The sequence below is a fragment of the Erpetoichthys calabaricus genome, chromosome 16 (genome assembly GCF_900747795.2).
Source record: "Erpetoichthys calabaricus chromosome 16, fErpCal1.3, whole genome shotgun sequence".
NCBI classification, from domain to species: Eukaryota; Metazoa; Chordata; class Cladistia; order Polypteriformes; family Polypteridae; genus Erpetoichthys; species Erpetoichthys calabaricus.
Genome location: NC_041409.2, coordinates 55,073,586 through 55,093,851, shown reverse-complemented (window position 1 = coordinate 55,093,851; position 20,266 = coordinate 55,073,586). Strand labels below are relative to the sequence as shown.

Genomic DNA, 20,266 nt, shown 5'->3' with positions numbered 1-20,266 from the left:
ACTGTGACTGCTGGCCTATAAAGATACACATAAACAAGCACAAAAAGATTTTCTCCATCCATCCATCCATCCATCCATCCATCCATCCATCCATTATTTAATGCACTTAATGCCATACAAGGTCTCAAGTGTCAAAGCCCATCTCAGCTGCATGGGGGACAAGATAGAGGACCATCCCTGGAGATAATGCCATCTCAGGCCCCCACATACACACTGTGCCCATTTAGTGTCACCGGTTTATCCACCCTTCTTGCGTTTAGCATGTCAGAGGAAAAATCCATGCAGACATGAAACAAATATTTCCCACGTACAATTCTGTCAAATCTACTTTAAATATTAGTCAGTTATGTGTATACTTTATGACTGAAACAGGGACTACTACATTAAACTTCTGTAATATAGGTGTACAAAAAGTAGTCACCTGTAACGTAAACTTTTTCTAAAAATTACATTTTTTAAAATTTTGATTGTCTCCCATAATGGGGTGGCACAACGGTTAAGAGTGTCTTAGTGTCCTCAGTTCGAGAGTCAGAAAGCTGATCATACTTTTAACAATGCAGTGCACAGGCACCGGCTCATTTAGTGCAGGACTTTATTTCTCTGTTTTGTTTTTGGAGTGAGACTTGATCACTTCCTCGCCCCCAGGGTGCAGGGCTGTCTTAACATATGGGCACAATGGGCACTGGCTGGGGTCCCCTGCAGCATATAGGCCCACAATGTTTCTCATACCTATGTATGTTTCTGTTTTGCTATCAAAACAGCGCCCTCAGTGCACTTCTTTGCCCAGGGGCCTGTGATGCTGGTCAGTCTGCCCTGCCTGGGGGGAGTCCTCTTGATCATTTCTATCATTTCAATGAGCAAGGGAGGGGATCTTGGTATTAAGGCCCCTCATCGTCTTGAGCACCTGATTACATACCCTGATGATAGATCTGCCCTGGACTGAGTTTGAATCCCATGCCCAGCCAGTCTCTTTGCGGTCTTTGCATGTTTTCCTCGTAATTTATGATTATTCTTCCAGTTCCTCGTGTTTCTCTGCATCCCCAAACACTTTCAGGTGAGGTTAAAGGATGACTCTGAATTGGCCCTGCATGTGTATGTGATTAATTGGCACCAATGATGTACTGACAAGGGTTGATAAGTGCCTTGCACCAAGTGCTGCTGGGATAGGTTATACATTGGGTCTGAGAATGTTGAAATGACCGTAGGTGATCCTGAACTGGATTAAGTGGATGGATGACTAGATACTTAGTTTCACTTTAATGTATAGATGCAAACAACATAATTATTTGTTAATCATCTGATTAAATCAATTTTACATTATTGTTAAACAGAAAAGCATGGAAATGCAGCGGTTAGTACTGGTGACCCACAGCTTTGGGGACCTGGTTGCTACTGGTGTAGAATTTCCAATGTGTTCATGTAGTCTTGAATGTATGAATAGGCTGCAGTCCCCGTTACATTGAACTGGAGTTTAGCTTCATAAAATGAATGAATGAGTATAATGTCCAAGTAGATGAGAGTGAAAGAAATAGTAATGGAGGGACATCTTGACCAGTTTTACTTTCTGCACTTTGTCTCATGCTGCTAGCCTCTGCTGTCTCTGAAATTGAAATAGGTGGCTGCAGAAAATTAAACAAATCTGTAGCCCTTGTAGGCATGAGTGTGTGTTATGCGTGGGTGAAGATGCCAAGCCATGCCCAGAGGTGCCCAGTGGCAGCACCACCACAAACCCCTGCCACAGAAAAAGTGGGTTAAAGATGTGGACGGCTGGCTAAATTACTACCAGGGGTGATTTCCTGCTTCCACTCGACTCTGTACATGATTCAGTGGAAATGGATGGATATTATATATTGTGAATAATTATTAATTGTTCAGCAATAAAATTTTGTTCATGCGCCTTTTAAGGGATAATAATATTTTTTCACTTGATAAATAGCCCACATGAATGCCTGTGTTTGCTTTCCCTATGCAGTCTTTGCACACAATGCTGAGATATGGGATAAAACGTGATGTGTTCCTTTTCTTTTCATTAGTTACCTAAAATTAACAACTTTGGAATAAAAGGGATTAGATCCGAAAGGATGTTAACTGTATTTAAATACACTAGGAGAAGAGAGTTTTTTAAAATGTATTTTAGCGTTCCTAATCTGAATTATAGATAATGAAAAAGAGCAACTTTTCTACAAAATTATTAAAACTGCTTTGTGTCTACTAATGGTACGGTACAGTACTCACTTTAACCAAAAAAAAAAAAGTAACTGGTTTTGGGAGTTAATCCCTTCAGTTGTAGCTCATGCCCTTTGCTATTAATTAAAACATTTGGACTCTGTCCACTTAAGCAGATAAACAGTGCCATTCCGATTCCTCACATTTTCTGGACCGACACCAGAAGTAGCTCTGCAGTCATCTGCTTTACTTGTTAGTCCCCTTGGAGCCCAAGTAGCCATCGGGCTGTAGAATACAGAATTTGTATAGCGGTGTTGTTCAGGGGTATGCAATATTAGTTCCTTTATTTTCACTATGACCAAAAGGGGGCGCTGAGAGCTCAAGACTCCAGACACAAGTGCACTGTCAAAGTTAGGGGATCAAAATAATGTATAATTTTTTATACAAACTACCTTATCCAGGTTCTTTCTTCAACTAGTAGCAATTCCAATTTGCAATTCCATACTCCTGGTGCAAGCCTTGTTCCCTACCTCCTGACTCTAACTCCCCAAACAAGGCAAACGGCACCATTTTTTTCCAGATCTGAGAGTACTTCCGGTGCACAGCACTGCACATCGGAATCACTTCCCAGCCAGGTGGAAGTTCCACTAAACTGAGAGTTCTTCTCCTGGTAGCAGAACCCAAGGACCCCAGCATGGCTGCTGTTTTGAATTCCAAGTCCCATGTATCCCTGCTATGTCCAAAATGGGATCATGCCAGAGAAGCACTGCCACCTCTCACAATCAGGGAAGATCCGTCTCTGAAACACAGCCTCTCACAGTGCATCCATTATACTTTCTGTCCAACTGGGACAAGAGCTGGGAACCATCTTGGCTGAGCTGCACCTCTGTACACTTGATCAATCCATTACGGCCTCCCAGCCGGGCAAGTTATTCCACTCCATCCCACTCAGAACATCAGTCCATCTGTGTTGGAATTCACACCACAAAGCCATTCACGCCCACAGTAAAATGCCATGAAGGTTGGAGTGATTTTTGTGCTGTGGTCTGCCTGGTGTTCCACAAAATTTAAACAGGTGGTCCCACTTAGCCAAGGAGTACCTATGATCACAAAAAGAGCATGACAATCATTTAGTTTTTTATTGTGAAATAAACAGTTTCGGCTCAGCTTTTTGAGAACGTCCCAATGATTGTATCCATGGATAGGGCTCTCCCAACCCACAATTCCTCTCTTTTCAAAGAAGTTTGATTAGATGTGACAGATTATGAAATGTTTACATGCTTTGTTGATGATATTTGACACTTGAGGCTCAAGTAGTTTGCATATCCTGCTCAGAATTACACAGTAAGAGACTGGTATGCATCTCCATTGTGGCTGCCTTAGTCTCTAGACTACAACTAAGCATGTTAGAAAAGTATACTGTGGTGTATACATTGTTTTAATAAGCAGTCTTGTGGTTGTTCTCCTTTAAACAGTGAGGTGTGTCCTAATGGCTAAGCTGTTGAGCTGTAAGCCACAAGTTGTTGTGTCGGTCCCTGTGGTTTACTCACTGTTTGTCCCTGAAAAGGTCAGTTAATCTGCCGGTCTTCATTTTGTAGGAAGATTACAACAGTTCTGTCAGGCACTTGTGGTCTGTAAGTCAACTGGGGCAAAAGGTATGAGATAAATAAATGACAGTGCTAACAAAACGATGCCACTGTTCAGGAACAGCAGTAACTTTATAGTGTATTTATAACATAAGATACAGTACGTGCTTAGTCAAATGCAGGGGGGATGCCAAACAGGAGGCAACTCCATGGGAGATCCCCCTCACATTCATACAGGGCTAAGTTTGGAATTACCAGCCAACCTAACCAGGACCATTTCCCTTACTTTCAGCCCAGAATAATTATCCTTATGAACATTAAATGGTCACCTTAAAATAATCTGGAATAAAAACAAACAAATAAAAAGGGACAAAAACTGGGCAAACAATTCAAAGGTGGTCAACCTATACTAGAATCCAAAGTGCTTTTGACAGTGCACCCTTTCACCCAGCTTGTGGTCACACACACTCCTCTTAATGTGTTCAGCACTGCCGCTTTCATCATTCACTTTCAGTCCATCATTCACTTTCAGTCCGGCCATAATGCTGATCATGTCAGTGATGAAGCAGCAGACATTTCGAGATTTCCCATTAAACATACGTATATATTCCATTCAATCACCATCGTAGCACCCAACACATCCAGTCTATGGTTTGTGAGCAGGGGTCTATCCTGCAGGTATTGAATGCCAGTCCACCACAGAGCACACTTAAAGGACCTGGCAGTTAAAGTAGAAGTTTGGTACTTTTTAAAATTGAAATTATTTTTTTCACAACCAGGAAATACAACATTTTTTGCCCTGGAAACTTGTCTTGTTAAGCTGTATTTGTAAAATTTGAAAAGCATCAACTCTTATAGCCTAAAATGGCAGCCAATGGGGAACCGGGAAGAAATGTGAAATAAAAGCTTAAAACTTGCCAAATAAGTCCACTTAGAAGTAACTAACATTTCAGTTTCCAAAAGCATGCCTTCCTCATTACATGGTATGTTTATAACTAAAAAAAGGGTAAATAATTATATTTTATCTCAAGGTCTTGACACTGTCTTTCTCTTTACTCAAATCTCGCATATGGAATTTTATGGAGCCAATTAGAAGCTCTATGGGTTTAAATTATCTGAATAAGTTGGAAGTAAAACTCTTGGCTACAGCTGTGTAGCACAACTAAAATGGTTAAGAAAAGAGCATACCTGAATTATATTAAATTAAAATAAACAAATGGAATTTTTAGAGTTTGCTATCAAAGTGTGATTACAACACCGGCATACTGTACGTGACGCTAGCTACCAGTAGCCGTGAGCATGTAGGTTAAAGGTTGTCATATACTGAACGGAGATAAGGAATGAGTTGAACAGGAACGCTGAACAGCTTTAAAATTGGTGAAGTCTTATAAAATTACATGTTGTTGCATAAAAATATGATATGCACTCTTTGATATGTATGCATTCTCAAAATTAGAATTAATGTACAGCAACATTCTGAGCTACAAAATGTTCATATTTAAGACTTTAGTGTTTTTGATTTTTTCTAATGCACAATTAGGGATAATTAGAATAGAAAAGAATGGCTTTTATTGTAATTGCACTGTGTATGCAGGTCTCAGTATAATGTAATTTAATAATAACAGCATGAAAATGAGAAGTATAAAGTGCATGGAGATAAGCGTAGAATATAAACAAAAACATATCCTGCACTATGTGTATAAAAATAGTTCATATAAAAACAATAAAATATAAAGCACATCAGAATAATTGTGACAAAAGTGAGGGCTTCCTGATGAATCCTACATAATTTGTACTGAGTTTAGTTCAATTAAAGCTCTACTATAAAAACTTGCTTTAAGATTAAGAGATTCTGGCATACAGGGTCCTGCAATGCCTGCCAGAGGGCAACAGGATGAACAGATGGTACCCGGGGTGTTGAATCATTGGTGACATTACTAGGCCTGTGGAGACAATGGGAGTGGTAGCAGAGTTCCAGTGATCTTTTCTGCAGTGTTTATGACCTTTTGGAGGGCTTTTTTGTCTGACATGGAGGAATTGGAGTACCACATCATCAGAGAGTAAGTAAGGACACTCTCTCTATAGCAGAGTTTGACAATCCAATTTTTCACATGCCAGTGTGTTCACGACTCACTGTGAATTTAGCCCGAGCCACCAGACCAGGATCAAGCACAATCGTCAAAATGTTTTTTCTGTGTGATCGCCATAGCGTCAGAGCTTTAAATGAATTAAGCACAATCATCAATGCTTTTCCTCCTTGGTGATTCAAGTACATTCGTCAGAGCAGGGGTTGGGGAGGTTATTTAGGTTTTGGCCGCAATCCATCTGCAATGCCGCCACAGCCCATTAGAGAACTACAGCCGACAGGTTGGGAAATGCTGATCTATGGAACATTAGTAGAAGGACATCAGCTGCTGTTCAGACAAATTACATTTCTTTTATATTCTAGGAAAACAAAGCCATTGCTGTGCCTTCTTGATCAGTGATGTAGAATAATTGTCAGCCAAAAATTTAAAGGTGGAGGCTTTTTCTAATTTCTCCCCATTTATGGCACGTGGTCCCAAGTTGTTAATGCACCTCCTTAAATCAATTATGAGTTCTTTGGTAGTACATTACATGTTTTTAACCAAGCCCAAATGTGTCAAGTACTGCACCTCTTCTTTGTAGACCAAGTCATTGCTGTCTGGAAACAGCTCGAGTAATGTCATGACATTTTTGAACTTAGCAATGATGTCAAAACACAGTCCTGGATGTAGAGAGAGTACAGGAAAGGGCTCAGCACACAACAATGTAGAACTCCAATATTAACTGGGAGAGTGGATGATGGGTGAGGACCTAATCTGATGATAGGAAGTCATAGGTCCAGAAGCTAGTGAACTAGCTAATCCACAGGTCCAGAGGTTTAGTAACCAATTTGATGTTAAAAGCAGAGCTATAACCAATAAATAGCATCCGGACATTAGTTCCAAGATTTTGAAGGTGAGCTAGTACAGAATGAAGGACCATAGCAGTGGCATCATCTGTAGGTTTTTAGCTCTAAGCATACTGGTGGTTGATGTAGAATGGGTGAGATGAGTCATTTACTGTAAGACCAGCCTCTCAAAAAATTTTATTATTATGTGTGTGAGAGCTACTGGTCTTATAATCACTTACACTACCAATAACTGGGTGCTTAGGAACTGGTATTATGATGGTAGACTTCAAGCATGTGGGGACCTTGGAATGAGACAGAGGCAGGTTAAGGATATTCATGAATACCTTTGCAGGTTTGTTCACACAGTCTCACAGTACCTGTCCAGGTACACTGTCAGGTTCAGCCGCCTCCTGAATGTTAATGATTTGTTTCCTTACCTCCTAAGTCTGCACGTAAATAATTTTGTTAAAAGTTATAAATAGTACTTCACTTAACAAAACAAGTTGCAGTGGCAAATAAATGTATGCAACAACTGAAAACATAACTTTGACTTCAAAAACTTTTCCTTCAATTTAAAAACCACTTCTCATTTGCCTTTTTGTGGTGACACTTGCAGCACATTTTCCATCTCCTCCAGTGGTATTTGTTGAAATTCCCAATCCAGTTTAGAAATATAATCCCTCCAGCATGTTCTTGATATGTGATTCTAGTGGGCCTTGCTTGGTACAATGGCCATGGGATCTGGCAAGTGGGGCATCCATTGATTGTGTTGATCTGAAGAACCAACTGATCTACTCCATAATCCCGAATCCCTCACTCTGTCTTGGAGAGTGAGCACACTAACTGTGCACAGGAGCCTCATTCTTTCACTCACGGCCATAACTGACAATGAGGAACTAGGCTGACTATTATGTTTAAAACTAAGCAAGAAGAACAACTATTGATAATTAAACTTTTTTCTGTTATTAGTGCTCTGGAGCACTGCAGTAGACCCTAAGGGCATATCATAAAACCTGTCAGTGTTCTGATTCACAGTGCAAACTGCATTTTCTATTGCTGACTTTCTGATTTAAAAATTTCAAGATGTTTAAAGTATTAATAGCCAATAATTAATGCATACTCATAATTTCGTTTATGACTTTCATGGAATTTTCTTAACAATGTTAAGATATTTTAAGATATTTTAATGTTGGAATTAATTTAAGAACTTGGGAATATACAGTTTTCAACCAGGAAGGGAGCATAAATTCGTTATGCCTTGTTTGATCAAACTGTTTCTGTCTGAATGATTATTTTTATTTGGTCATTCTTGACAAGGCATGAATTTTTCAGTTTAGATACCCTTCTGTGTAAAGAGGACTCAATGGATTTTTGGCCTAATGGCAACACCTGGTAGAATCTCATAAATTTTAATGAATACCATAGAGCATGTTTCTGATTTCAGTTCTTTGAATTGTTCTTTATATGGTTTACATTTTTTTTTTGAAAAAAAAAAAGTCCCTGACACTAGATGCTATTTTTTAACAGCTTTCTAATGACTTCCAAGATGGTGACATCAAATTCCACAAGCTTGGCTAAAACTTGGATCAACAACACAGATTCAACTTCATGCTTTTTCTCTGCTACAATGTGGGAATGGATACGGATGATCGGGCCCATCTATATCTCCATTGTTTGTATCTTAGGTTTTGTGGGGAATGCTTTTGTACTTTGTGTCTTCTGCCTTCACAAAAAAAAATGCACTATTGCCGAAATCTACCTTGCAAATCTTGCTACTGCTGATCTGGTGATGGTGAGTTGCTTGCCATTCTGGGCTGTGAATGTGGCAAATGATCTCGCGTGGACATTTGGAGACCTCCTCTGCAAGATTATTGGGGCTGGCACATCCATGAATATGTATTGCAGCATCTATTTCTTAGTCGCCGTAAGTATTGACCGCTATTTAGCCTTAGTGAAAGCTCTATCAGAGGGAAGAAGCAGAAGCACTTCATTGGCCAAAGTGACTTGTGCAGTTATCTGGGTGTTTGGACTCATAATGAGTATTCCTAAGCTTCTTAAAAAGGTGGAACATTTCCCTGCACATAATGTCTCCTTCTGCTACCTAAACTATACCCACACTTGGCAGCATCTTCTTAACAACAACGTGCTAACGATTGTCGGATTCCTCATCCCTTTTCTTTGCATCTTATACTGTACCTACGAGATCATTAAAGTGCTAAGGAACAATTCAATGCAAAATTTTAGAGTTAAAACGGAGAAAAAGGCAACTCACTTGATCCTAGCTGTTCTATTAGTGTTTTTTATTTGCTGGATTCCATTTCATGTTGCGACATTTATCGATACCTTGCTTGTAGCAGAAATTGTCGGAGGATGTGCCTTGAAGGACCTGAATGAATTCTTAAGTCAATGCCTGGCTTATCTTGCTTATACCAACAGCTGCGTGAATCCAATTTTGTACGTAATTGTCGGCAAAGGTTTTCGAAAGAAAGCCATGGGGTTATTTCAACAACTACGTAACCGGTGGGACAAAGCAAACGTCTCAGTAAGATCATACTTGTCCTCTACAAACCAAGGGAACACATTATCAATCTATGATAAGGACTCCTCTCTATAAGGGGTGCCACAACTTGAAGAAGTTCTCTAACCACATTAGGGTGGTGTGGAATGGGTGGCTTACTTAGAGGACAATCAAAAGTGGCATAACTGGTGGAAGTTCTTCCTAGCTTGAAGCCACAGAGCTTAAGGATGGCTGCAGACTGGCTGGCCACTGATGAGGAAGGACAGAGGTGGAGAAAAGAAACTGGGATTAAGCTATCACAACCATAATCTGTAGCCAGACATAATATTCATCTGAGATGTCCAGTCCAGAAACATTGGAGTTGAGAACAACATTTGAATTCCACTGGCTGATTCCTTTAGAAACAATATGAACAGAATAAAATTTCTTGTGGACATGCTCATGAAAAAACAAAATTAGTTAGTCAAAGTGAAAATAACAGCTCTTGGGTGGCAAAATGAAGGTAATCTTATGATAGTAGCACTAAGCAGTAATGCATCACAGAGACAATTTATTGAACAAAAAGACAAGTGGATCCTCTAAGCTGTAAAAGGCATCAAATGAAACTGTTCTGCTTGGATATCTACAGTATGAACTATATCATTCTTGTTTGAAGCTAATTCATATTTTATATAGCAGTGTGCAGTAAATGACAGTAGAATTATATTAATTCATAATCAGTGTCATTTGTTTTTAATATGTATTCTCATTTACTTGTTCATATTTGATATTGCAATTGTCAGAGAATCTTTTATTATATGTTATGGCTTAGTTTTACAAGACCTAATGTATTTATAAAAAGCTGGAAATACTTTTACTTTGCTGTGTTTCTCCAGAAAATGTTTTTGTAGGCGAGATGCAGTACAACGGATGTTCCAAGTGAACTGTCATCACTGGTATTTAAACCAGTCCATAAAATTATGTGAGTTTATGTTAAGCTTTCAGATGTGTGTATGTTTCTTTGCAGTGTTTATATTTGTGTTGCGAAATGTGAGAAAAAAGAAACAGTCTCAAATCATTTGCATTGTTTTTAACTCTTAGTCATCGTGGTAAGTCTGTGCCTCAGATATTTATACAGCTAACCCAGGCAGATGTAGGACAAATGGGGATTACCCTCTTGGCTTTTCTTTGGCACACAAGTCTCTTGGTTAAGAGGTAGCTACCAGACCCGCTTTCACAGACAGTTAACTTCAACTAAAGTGTCAGTTCTTCTCACAGGGCTCCCTTTTTGGAATGCAGTTTCTGGGTTTTATCTGATAAGACTGATCAATCGCAGGCAGTTGACATCCAGTGATAGCACCATGATGTACCATTTAAACACATAGTCAGTGAACAAAGATCCATAACTCAACCATTGGTAACCATAATGGACAAGACTTTGCACCAATTATCAACCAAAAGGTTGTGTTTGTATGCACCCAAGAAACCAATGGCAAAACTCCACAGTTTCCTTTATAACCCCATTATAAGCTGCAGCTCTTTGCTGCCTAATCGCTCTCCACCTGGCCTTAATTTCTGTTCTGCAGCAGGACCCCTACTGCCTAGGGTGTGTCCACAACCCAGGCTGGAGTGAGCCCCTCTATTCCACACTAAAGCTGTATCATAAGACTGGAAGAGGACCTTGATGTAGGTGATACAAGAGTCCAAACCTTGCTAAAGAAAAGCAAGTGTACAAGCAAGAGAGACCATACATAAAACAGCACATTGATCCTGCTGAAGAAGGGAGTCAACTGATCACCAACTGCCAATCAGATATATGATTTATGCTAGCAGCTATGTTCAACAGGAAAATTCAGAGCAGCATTTCACACACACACACACACACAGAAGAGCAAACAATCTGTGAACAAATCAATGCTGCTGTCAAAGTGCAGATTCTAGACACTTTATAACTAGATAAGAACTTACCAGTCCAATCAGATGAAAGACCACAACTGTGTCAAGAACATTTTAAAGCCTGTCAGGAACGAATGCTGTTTCCTGTTTGCTTCTTTAGATAAGAATTAAGGAAACAGAATTCACAAGTTAAGCTAGCGCAGATATAGGTTTTGGGTTGTTCATTATTGCCCTTTGTCTGTATATACTTGCATTTGTTCATCTTCTGTTATCCTTGTGTTAAGAATAAATTGTATTATTTGGTTTGTTGCAGCAAGCATATCTGGGTTATTTGCAAAAATTAAAAGTTGATTTATGAGGACCTTCACCAAATTTATGAAGTAGTAGAGATAGCTTCACAGTTCTGGTCTCCCGTGGTGAAGCTGAGATCATACATATACGACACAGATATTCTAATGATAATAATATATAATACTACTCCTCCTCCTAATAATAATAATAATAATAATTAGTTACTTTCATATAGCACTTTTCTAATGTACATTTGTGAACAACTTAGCCCAATATGCTTTTGGTTAAAAATGACATCATATACTGTAGATCAGTGGTATTCAAGTTCAGTCCTGGGGGCTCACTGCGACAGTAGGTTTTCATCCTATTCAACTTCTGCTTTTAATTGGATTCCTACTTTAATTTAGCAAGTGTTTATTTCTGAGTTTCTTTGTTTTGGTGGAAATCTAGAAGTTATAAAATTGGGCTTTGGAAGTTTTCTATTAATGTGTGTCACATGGAGATAATTTAGCATTTTTCAGTATTTTTAAGATTTTCACGTTCTTTATCTCAATTTTCATTCTACTTTTCCCAGTGTTCTACTTTTTAATGTCGTTATTTACTAATGAGCACGGTACTGGGTCTGACACTGCAGTAGGCTACAGGCTTTCAGCATTCAGGGTTATTTGCCTGGGTGACCACTCCACTAATCAAATACCTACCATTATTAAAATAAAATTAAGGAAGTAAACTCCAATTAAAAAAGTGAAGCAAATGGAAAGCAATAAAAGAGAATTAAGCATTTATTGCTAAGGCAAAATGCTAATTATTTCTGACGTTCATATAATTGTAACTCAAAGGTACTTTTTATTGTGTATTGAATGCTGAGCAAGGGCGGTGTCACACTATATAGCTTGGAGCCTGAGGTCACGTCACATTTAACAACTGCAGTTGCCTCGAGGATATCGTTTTATACAACTGTGATTCTCATGAGATGAATTACATGACTATATCATGGCTTCTTGGCACAGTTCTAGAGATCCATATCACAAAGTTGACACACCATTGCTGCCAATCAAAATGGAGCATCTTTTTTTCTTTCTCCACTCTCACCTCTTACAGCAAAACTGAGGTACTGAATAGACATTAGTGCTATCTCCAAAGTTCCACAAGTGTCTCCCCAGTTTGCATGGCACAGAATACTCATTTTCCTCCAGTTATTTAGGCCACCATTGCAATTCTCTGTTCTTCTTTTAATTGTAGATTTGATTGGGCTCTTCTCTAGTTGAGGGAATCGTACTTCCAGTTGACTGATTGGTAACTGTCGCATAGAGAGAAGCCCCTTTCTACAACTTATGACAAAATCGAACCTGTTTGATTTTCTTATGGCTAGTTATACTGCGCTCTGACATACTCATTGGGTCTGCCACACTATTGGTGATGAAGGACACACACCATTACTAGTCACAGCTCACTAAGATTATTTCAATGAAGGCTAAAATTTAAAATCACTCTGAATGTTATGTAGTGTGCCAGAGGTTTAAGAGAAGGAAGAATGCCACCTACTTAAACCATGAGATCAATTGTGGTAAAAAGACTTGCTGATTGTAAAACTATCTGGAACAAAATCCTCCACCCAAAGGGGGCCCCCAGTAGCAAACTTGAGAGCCACTGACATCGATTACACACTTTCATTCTAAAATTTCAAAGAATCCATATGATCAAAGAAATGTGCTTACTGTGACATTCCTCCAGTGTTACAACATCAGATCAAATCTGCTTTTGCAACTTTTACATTCTGAAGTACAGGAGTAAACTGCGCTCATAAATGTTGTCCTCACAAACAAGCTATTGAGTAAAACTTGGTAGAAGAAAAAAGTAATGAAGAACTATTGTTTAAAATGAGAAGTTAGGCACATGATTATTTAATGAAACCCGTAAAAGCAGAATTAGAGCAAGAAAGCAAATTTTGTGTATTTTATGCTTCTTTGTACTTATGTATAACCTTGGGAATGTAAAGTGTTTAAAAAAAATTGAATTTTCACTTATCACCTCGACTTTAGACTTGTGAAGGTAAGCAAAGGTGGCCAAAAGGCACATTGTCATAGTAGACGTATTAAAAGATGCACTTTACAAATGTGTAACAGCAAAGAAATGAAGAAAATTAATAAAATGTGTATATTGTTTAACTTCATTTCAGAATTAATGTTTTTTTTAATGTGTATGTTATGCCAACTCAGATGCAAAGTCTGATAGTTTAAAGACAACGAAGGTAACACAAAAAAGGCAGTGCTCAATGCCACTACACCATTATTGTCTTGTGTTTTAATGCAGTTGATGCCACAGATTCATAAAAATACTACAGTAATATCAAAGACTACAGAACTGCTCTCCTGTGCCACACTTGCTCAGACTTTCTAAATGTTAACTGTTGGCAGGACAGGGCTATGTCAAATCTACTGAGTGACATAGAATGTCCTACAACATGGCATGTGGTGTTTATTTGCCCAAAGACAACATCTCAAGATGGAGGGTGACCAGATCTCCATGGCCTTTTATTGTATTACCAGTCCACGTGTTGGAAAGGTATCAGATCAGATATCAGATCCAGTGAAAGATGTACTGCCAAACCTAACTGGAGGAGGTAAAGGTGCTTCTAAATATCTTCATATAAATCTAGGCCCACAATAACTCATAAATGGAAAGATGCATTGAGTGTTACTGAGTCAGAGAAGTTATATTCATCACTGTACAAACCTAACTAATTTGGATACCCAACCAATGTAAAATGTAAAAAATTGCACCCTTAAGAGAGTGAAACTCTTTATAAATGGGGAGACCTCAAGTGGAGGGGTGTGACATCTGCTGTATCTCAGTTGTTTTCAAGTGCTCAACTGAAGATTGTAAACTGCACATCAACTAGCCAGGCAGTTGGCCAAAAACCAAAGCAGTAAATGTCCTTGGCATTCCAAGAATTTCCTGAGTTGTCCAATGTTTAGAATAAAAGTAAACCAACAATCATCAAAGCCATGAGGAAGTATGGGGGCATAGGCAGGAGGGACTTGTGTCCAATAAGCTAGACTATAAACCACAAGTCTTCTGCCCCCCACCACCACTGACTCACAGTATGATTAGGTAATACCTGTGTTCTAGCAATTTAGAAACTGTTTCACTGCAGTTAGTGGTATGCATTGAATTGGATAAAAACACCAGCTAAAATAAATGCCATTTGCAAAGTTTACAGGTTCAATCAGTTGACAGACCCCAGAACCTGAAGAAGCCCTTTAAGAATTTCCATTGAACAGGTTTCCAAATGTTTCAGAACAAGTCTATTTTATGTAATGTGTGGAGAAGTTAGAAAAATACTAAAGTATACTCAAGTGTACTCATTGCTTGCTTTCTTTTAACAGCTTCAGAATGGTGACTGGTACAACTGAAGATGTCAAGCTCACACCAAATATTACGAATTACTCATTTAACGGAACTGTTGCCAACTTCAGTGATTGTTCCACTTCTTCAGTGGTGTGGGAGTGGATCTACACTGTCCAGCCTGCCTATTTGGCGTTGATATGCATTCTGGGTATTATAGGAAACACCATGGTATTGTGTGTGTTTTGTTTGCCCAAGAAACGCTGCACTGTACCTGATATTTATCTTGGGAATCTGGCAGCAGCGGACTTAATAATGATATTGTGTTTGCCATTCTGGTTTGTGACAGTCATCAACAGGTTGAACTGGGTTTTTGGAGCATTTCTTTGTCGAATGGTCAATGTGGTCATTGTCATGAATCTGCACTGCAGCATCCTGTTTCTGATGCTAGTTAGCATGGACCGGTACCAAGCATTAGTGAACTCCTTGTCATCAAGAAAAATGCGACAAACCTCCAGTGCCAAGTTCATATGTTTTGGCATCTGGATTTGTGGCCTTCTCTTAAGCTTGCCTGTAATGCTCTTTCGCACTGTACAGTACATAAAAGAAATGAATGCTAATATCTGCTATCTTCATTTTCCCTCTGAAGAATGGAAAGTCATCCACAATTTAATATTTAGCCTAACTTGCTTTCTCCTGCCTGCTCTGGTAATCACATTTTGCACTTATCATATGATAAAAGCTCTAAGACAAAATGACATGAAAAAGCTGAGTGTGGAGAGATCAGAGAAGGCCGCTGTTTTGGTTTTGATTGTGCTCCTGGCCTTCTTCTGCTGCTGGGTGCCATATCACATATTTAAACTACTCGACATCCTTCATTTTTACAATCTACTGCCTGGGTGCCTTTGGGAGGATGTCCTTGATCTTGGAATTCAGATTTCTGCATATCTGGCCTACACCAACTGCTGCCTCAATCCAATCTTATATGTCATTGTGGGGAAGCACTTTAGAAGGAAAGCCAAAGACACTTTTTGGCAAATAATCAAACACAGGAGCAGCCATTCCAAGGATTGTACACTCCACTGAAAACCAGTAATGCCAATGTGACAAAGCACTGTCATTTATGCACTACACGACCTAACTGGGAGATACTTGAAGTAATAGCTGCTAATGAGAATTATCTCAACTGTTAGATTTGACAGAAGACCTTCATTTGAAAAAACAGATAATACTAGATGATTAGTGGAACATATTTAATGTTAGAGAAGCATAGAAATTTTAAGGTACTTTACTCTACAGTCATATGAGCTATGGCCTCCCAGTTCCAGTACTTACCAGCCAGTATATTTCCTACCTTGTAGCAAATTAGCTAATAATCACTAAGTCACATGTCAAATTAGCGAGTAATCTGTTAATTAAACTGTTTTTGTTACAATGTTCAGAACTGTTATGCCTATGGACCAAGGTTATTATAGTTAACGAAAACTAAAATCAAAATTGAAACTATTATTAAAAAAAATTTTCATGAACTGAAATAAAATAATTAACAAAACTGAAATGAAAAACTAAAACTAAATGAAACTATTAAAGAGATGGAAAGACAAAATAAAATAAAATAATAAATTACTAAAAATATTTTTAGTTTTCATTTTTGAATTAATATTCTTGCCGTTAATCTTTAACCCTTGTAATTTTTAACTCTAAAATAGAAAGTAATCTATCACGAGCCACCTGAATATATTCATCCAGTGAAGGAGGGTGAGTGTTCACACAGCATTTGCAGTGACAGATCAAGCTGAATACAGGCGTGTAAAAGCGTGTGAAATAGAAAGTGATTTACTGTGCAGCCATTCTTTGCGCTTGTTGTATATCAAGATGTAATTCAAAATGCCTTAAATCAGAATGTGCTGGTCAACAAAATCTTTACTGTATGGACAGAAAAATCATGAGTGAGTAATGTTTCAGTTTATTTCTCATGTGCCTGCTTTTTGTTGACAATAATTTACCTGCTACTTCACACAGGAAAAATCCTTTTTAAAAATAAAATGGCACTGATTGAGAATTAGTCTAGGTCAACATACAAGATCAGCATATTGTTGCCGACGAATCACTTTTGCTTTAAAAAAGTTGTTTAACAACGAAGTGATACAAACCTTGTAAAGTTCCTGAGTTGGCAATGTCTCTTCTAAGCTACACGTAAGTAGGTGAAGAAAGTCTGCCAATTGGAGAAAAATTAAACATACTAATGTGTTTTGGATTTATTCTGTATTTATTTAAGTTTATATTCACAGATCAAAATACCTGATATTGTGAAAATAATCCAGTAGCAGAATTATGTTTTAAAATATCTGTCCCCCTTTTTTCAATTTCTCTCTCTCTCAAAATAGATACAGTAATCCCTCCTCCATCGCGGGGGTTGCGTTCCAGACCCCCCCCGCGAAAGGTGAAAATCCGCGAAGTAGAAACCATATGTTTATATGGTTATTTTTATAAGAGAGAGAGAGAGAAAGAGGAAAGCAAACAATCAAAAATCAATACGTGCTGTTTGATCTTTTAAGTATACGAAGCACCATGCGGGAAGCATATCGCTTGCAAAGCAGCCACATGTAAGCCCAGCAAAGAAGGGAGCAGTGTGAAGGTAATCTTTCAGCGTTTTTTGAGGGGCGGCCGTGTCCTCTAGGGGTGCAAACAGCCCCTGTGCTCACAATATATTTGAGGAGTTTTATTTAATACATAATACGCGCTGTGGTTGGGTAGCTTCTCAGCCATCTGCCAATAGCGTCCCTTGTATGAAATCAACTGGGCAAACCAAATGAGGAAGCGTGTACCAGAAATTAAAAGACCCATTGTCCGCAGAAATCCACGAACCAGCAAAATATCCGCGATATATATTCAAATATGCTTACATATAAAATCTGCGATGGAATGAAGCCGCGAAAGTCGAAGCGCGATATAGCGAGGGATTACTGTAGTTGAAATATCATATTCTTTTTGTTCTTAACATCAGCCATATCGTACATAGTGCATACCAGGGATTTTTCCTGCCTTGCATTCAAACCTGCTCCAGGCACCAGGTTTCCAGAGATCCTGCTCTTGATAAACAGGTTTATATAATGTATATATTGTTCCTAATCTCAGATGCTGTCTCTGTTGTTTTGTGCCCATCCATACTCCTATTATCTACTCTTGCTCTGCTCATTAAGGGTTTACTGTTCGAATACATGGGCTATTCAAGTTTCAATGACCCTAACCTTCACACTACATGCTTGTTTTTCTTTGTTTCCCTCAATACAGCTAGGTGGGGTCTGCTCATTGATTCAAGCCTAAGAGTCCTGTTCTTCCTAAGCCCCCATGATTTTCATGATCACACCTGTCAGAACACAGTAGAATCTATTTTCTATTTTTTGATATCTTTTCAGGCCTGCAGGTGGAAAAATTCTGTCTATAAATTGTTTGTGCCTGAGATGGAATCAAAGATCAATATGGCTGGTAGAAAATAACAAAGCCCAGTATGGGAGATTTTTGAATGCAATATTGAAGGCATTCATTATAAGCACATTGTCTTGGAGTAGGGTATGTTGTGTGCTGTAGACATTTAGAGTAAAAAACCCTCAAGCCTTAAAATTCCCTAAATTTCATTACAAATTGGCCCATTCTGGGCAATAAAAAGAAAAGATAAAATGTGCCAACAGTTGGCACACATTTGTTCACCACAAATGACATAGAAATTATTTTAAAAATTATAAAATAGTATCAAATTGTTCATATATCAATATCTGGTTTTTATTATGCTTGTTTTTAAAACCAGATAGTTGACCATGTAATGGAGTAAGCGTCCACCAACATATCCAAATCCATGAAGTCTATAGTTCTGTCTGATTGTGACACAAAACTAAACTCCGTAGTAGCTCTTTAACTGCACCATAATTACTAAAACCAAAACTGAAACTAATAGATATAAAAATAAAATAGAAATGTCTTTGTGAAATATAAACTAAATTAAAACTAAAAATACACGATAAAGGAAAACTAAAAATAAACTGAATTTCCAAGTAAGGTCAGAAAAAATGTTGAAACAAAAACTAATATAAAAAGGCAAAACTATAATAACCTTGCTGTGGATAAAACCCATAACATAGGCCAAAAGAAATAAAAAATAAAAGTGAAGAAGCCCAAAACGAGAGGCGAAATATGAAGTCAAAAAACAAAACAAATGTTCTAAACCGGTCTATGATCTTTTCCCTCTCTAACTACTGTAGACATTTTGAGTGCGTTTTTTTTGCTAATGAATCTTAAAGAGCCACAAAGTGATTATGTCACACGCCATGGCTACATAACAAGAAATGGTCGTTGGTGCTTTCAGTAATGTGGCCAATTCCATGTCAGTGATGCGTAAATAAGGAGAAATTAATAAAAAAGTTATAATAAAATAAAAACATTGAAAAGGACAATAATAGCCAAGAACCAGAGCACATTCTTAACAAGAACATATTTCCATATTACATGTATGCATTAAGACCATAAATGTACAGTACATATGTACAGGTCAGCTATTGCTCTGCATGACTGATGCCGTGGACATGTTAACAGCTCTCACCCTTGGGAGTCTTCCCTCATTACTTCATAGTCTAAATCATCTATGCTGCAGGCTGATAGTCCACCAAAAAGACTTTGCTGTCAGCCTCTGAATAAATATCCTATACTATTGCTGGTTCCTCTGCCAAAGATAGATATTGTCATGAATGTTATCCTGTAAATTATGTTAACATTATGTAATTTTGGTTTCTTAGTTATTAATTTTGCCCAAATATATTTTATTTATTTTTTCAATGGTTGTTCATAGTGTTTTATGGTTGTTGCAGCTCCCACTGTTAACATATGATGTGACACTGACATTGTGCATGAATGCCGTGCACAACGATTATCTAATATGGCAACATGCATTCAAAGTATACCTGGTGAATTTAAGTCTAGATAGGGAAAGGATTTGTTAGTTAAAGTAAGGACCTTCTTGGCAACATTTTCTCACCTTCAGCTTTTATACCCATGATTTTGATTTTGTCAATCATTTCCTTTTTTGTTTTATTATTTTGACCTTTACCCTTTCTACTTTTGCTATTTACACACCTTTCAAGTCAGATATTCATCTCCTGGTCCTTCTAATTATTTTCCTTTTGGATTCTTTCACCCAAGCCACAACAGATTATGTGTCACCGGCCTAGTATATATTGCTTAGGAGTAACAGCAACAGAAATATTGTGTATTTAGTTGTGTGTTTCCTGGAGACATAAAGCAAATACTGAATGATTCAGTTCTTCACAAGTGATTGCAGAAAGGTAGTTAAAAATATTTTCAGGTATTTATGAAACTAATATAGGTTCTCATCAGCAAAGTTCTAAATGGACACTTAAAGTGAAATTAATTGTGTCGACACAATTATTGAATAAAATAAAATGAAATACTACTTGAACAATATATTACACATGAGATTGTGTGCTTTTTTAACAACTGAAGTACATCTTACATAGTGAAAGGTTTGCCAGGACACTTTTAAGGCTATAAGAAAGG

At 38.0% G+C, this 20,266-nt stretch overlaps 1 protein-coding gene across 3 annotated transcripts in view; it reads left to right on the top strand.

Moving 5' to 3' along the window:
• Positions 1 to 16,182, top strand: part of LOC114666351 (B2 bradykinin receptor-like) — a 32,002-nt gene extending 15,820 nt beyond the window's left edge. For 2 of the 3 annotated variants that reach the window (XM_028821175.2, XM_028821174.2), the window contains one exon: positions 8,194 to 13,523. In XM_028821175.2, coding sequence (XP_028677008.1) covers positions 8,201 to 9,280 — 1,080 coding nt within the window. In that variant the 5' untranslated portion in view covers positions 8,194 to 8,200 and the 3' untranslated portion in view covers positions 9,281 to 13,523. Of the gene's footprint in view, positions 1 to 8,193; positions 13,524 to 14,739 lie in introns of those variants that run through there. The other variant, XM_051919852.1, reaches the window with a different exon arrangement.
• The last annotated feature ends 4,084 nt before the right edge of the window (positions 16,183 to 20,266 follow it).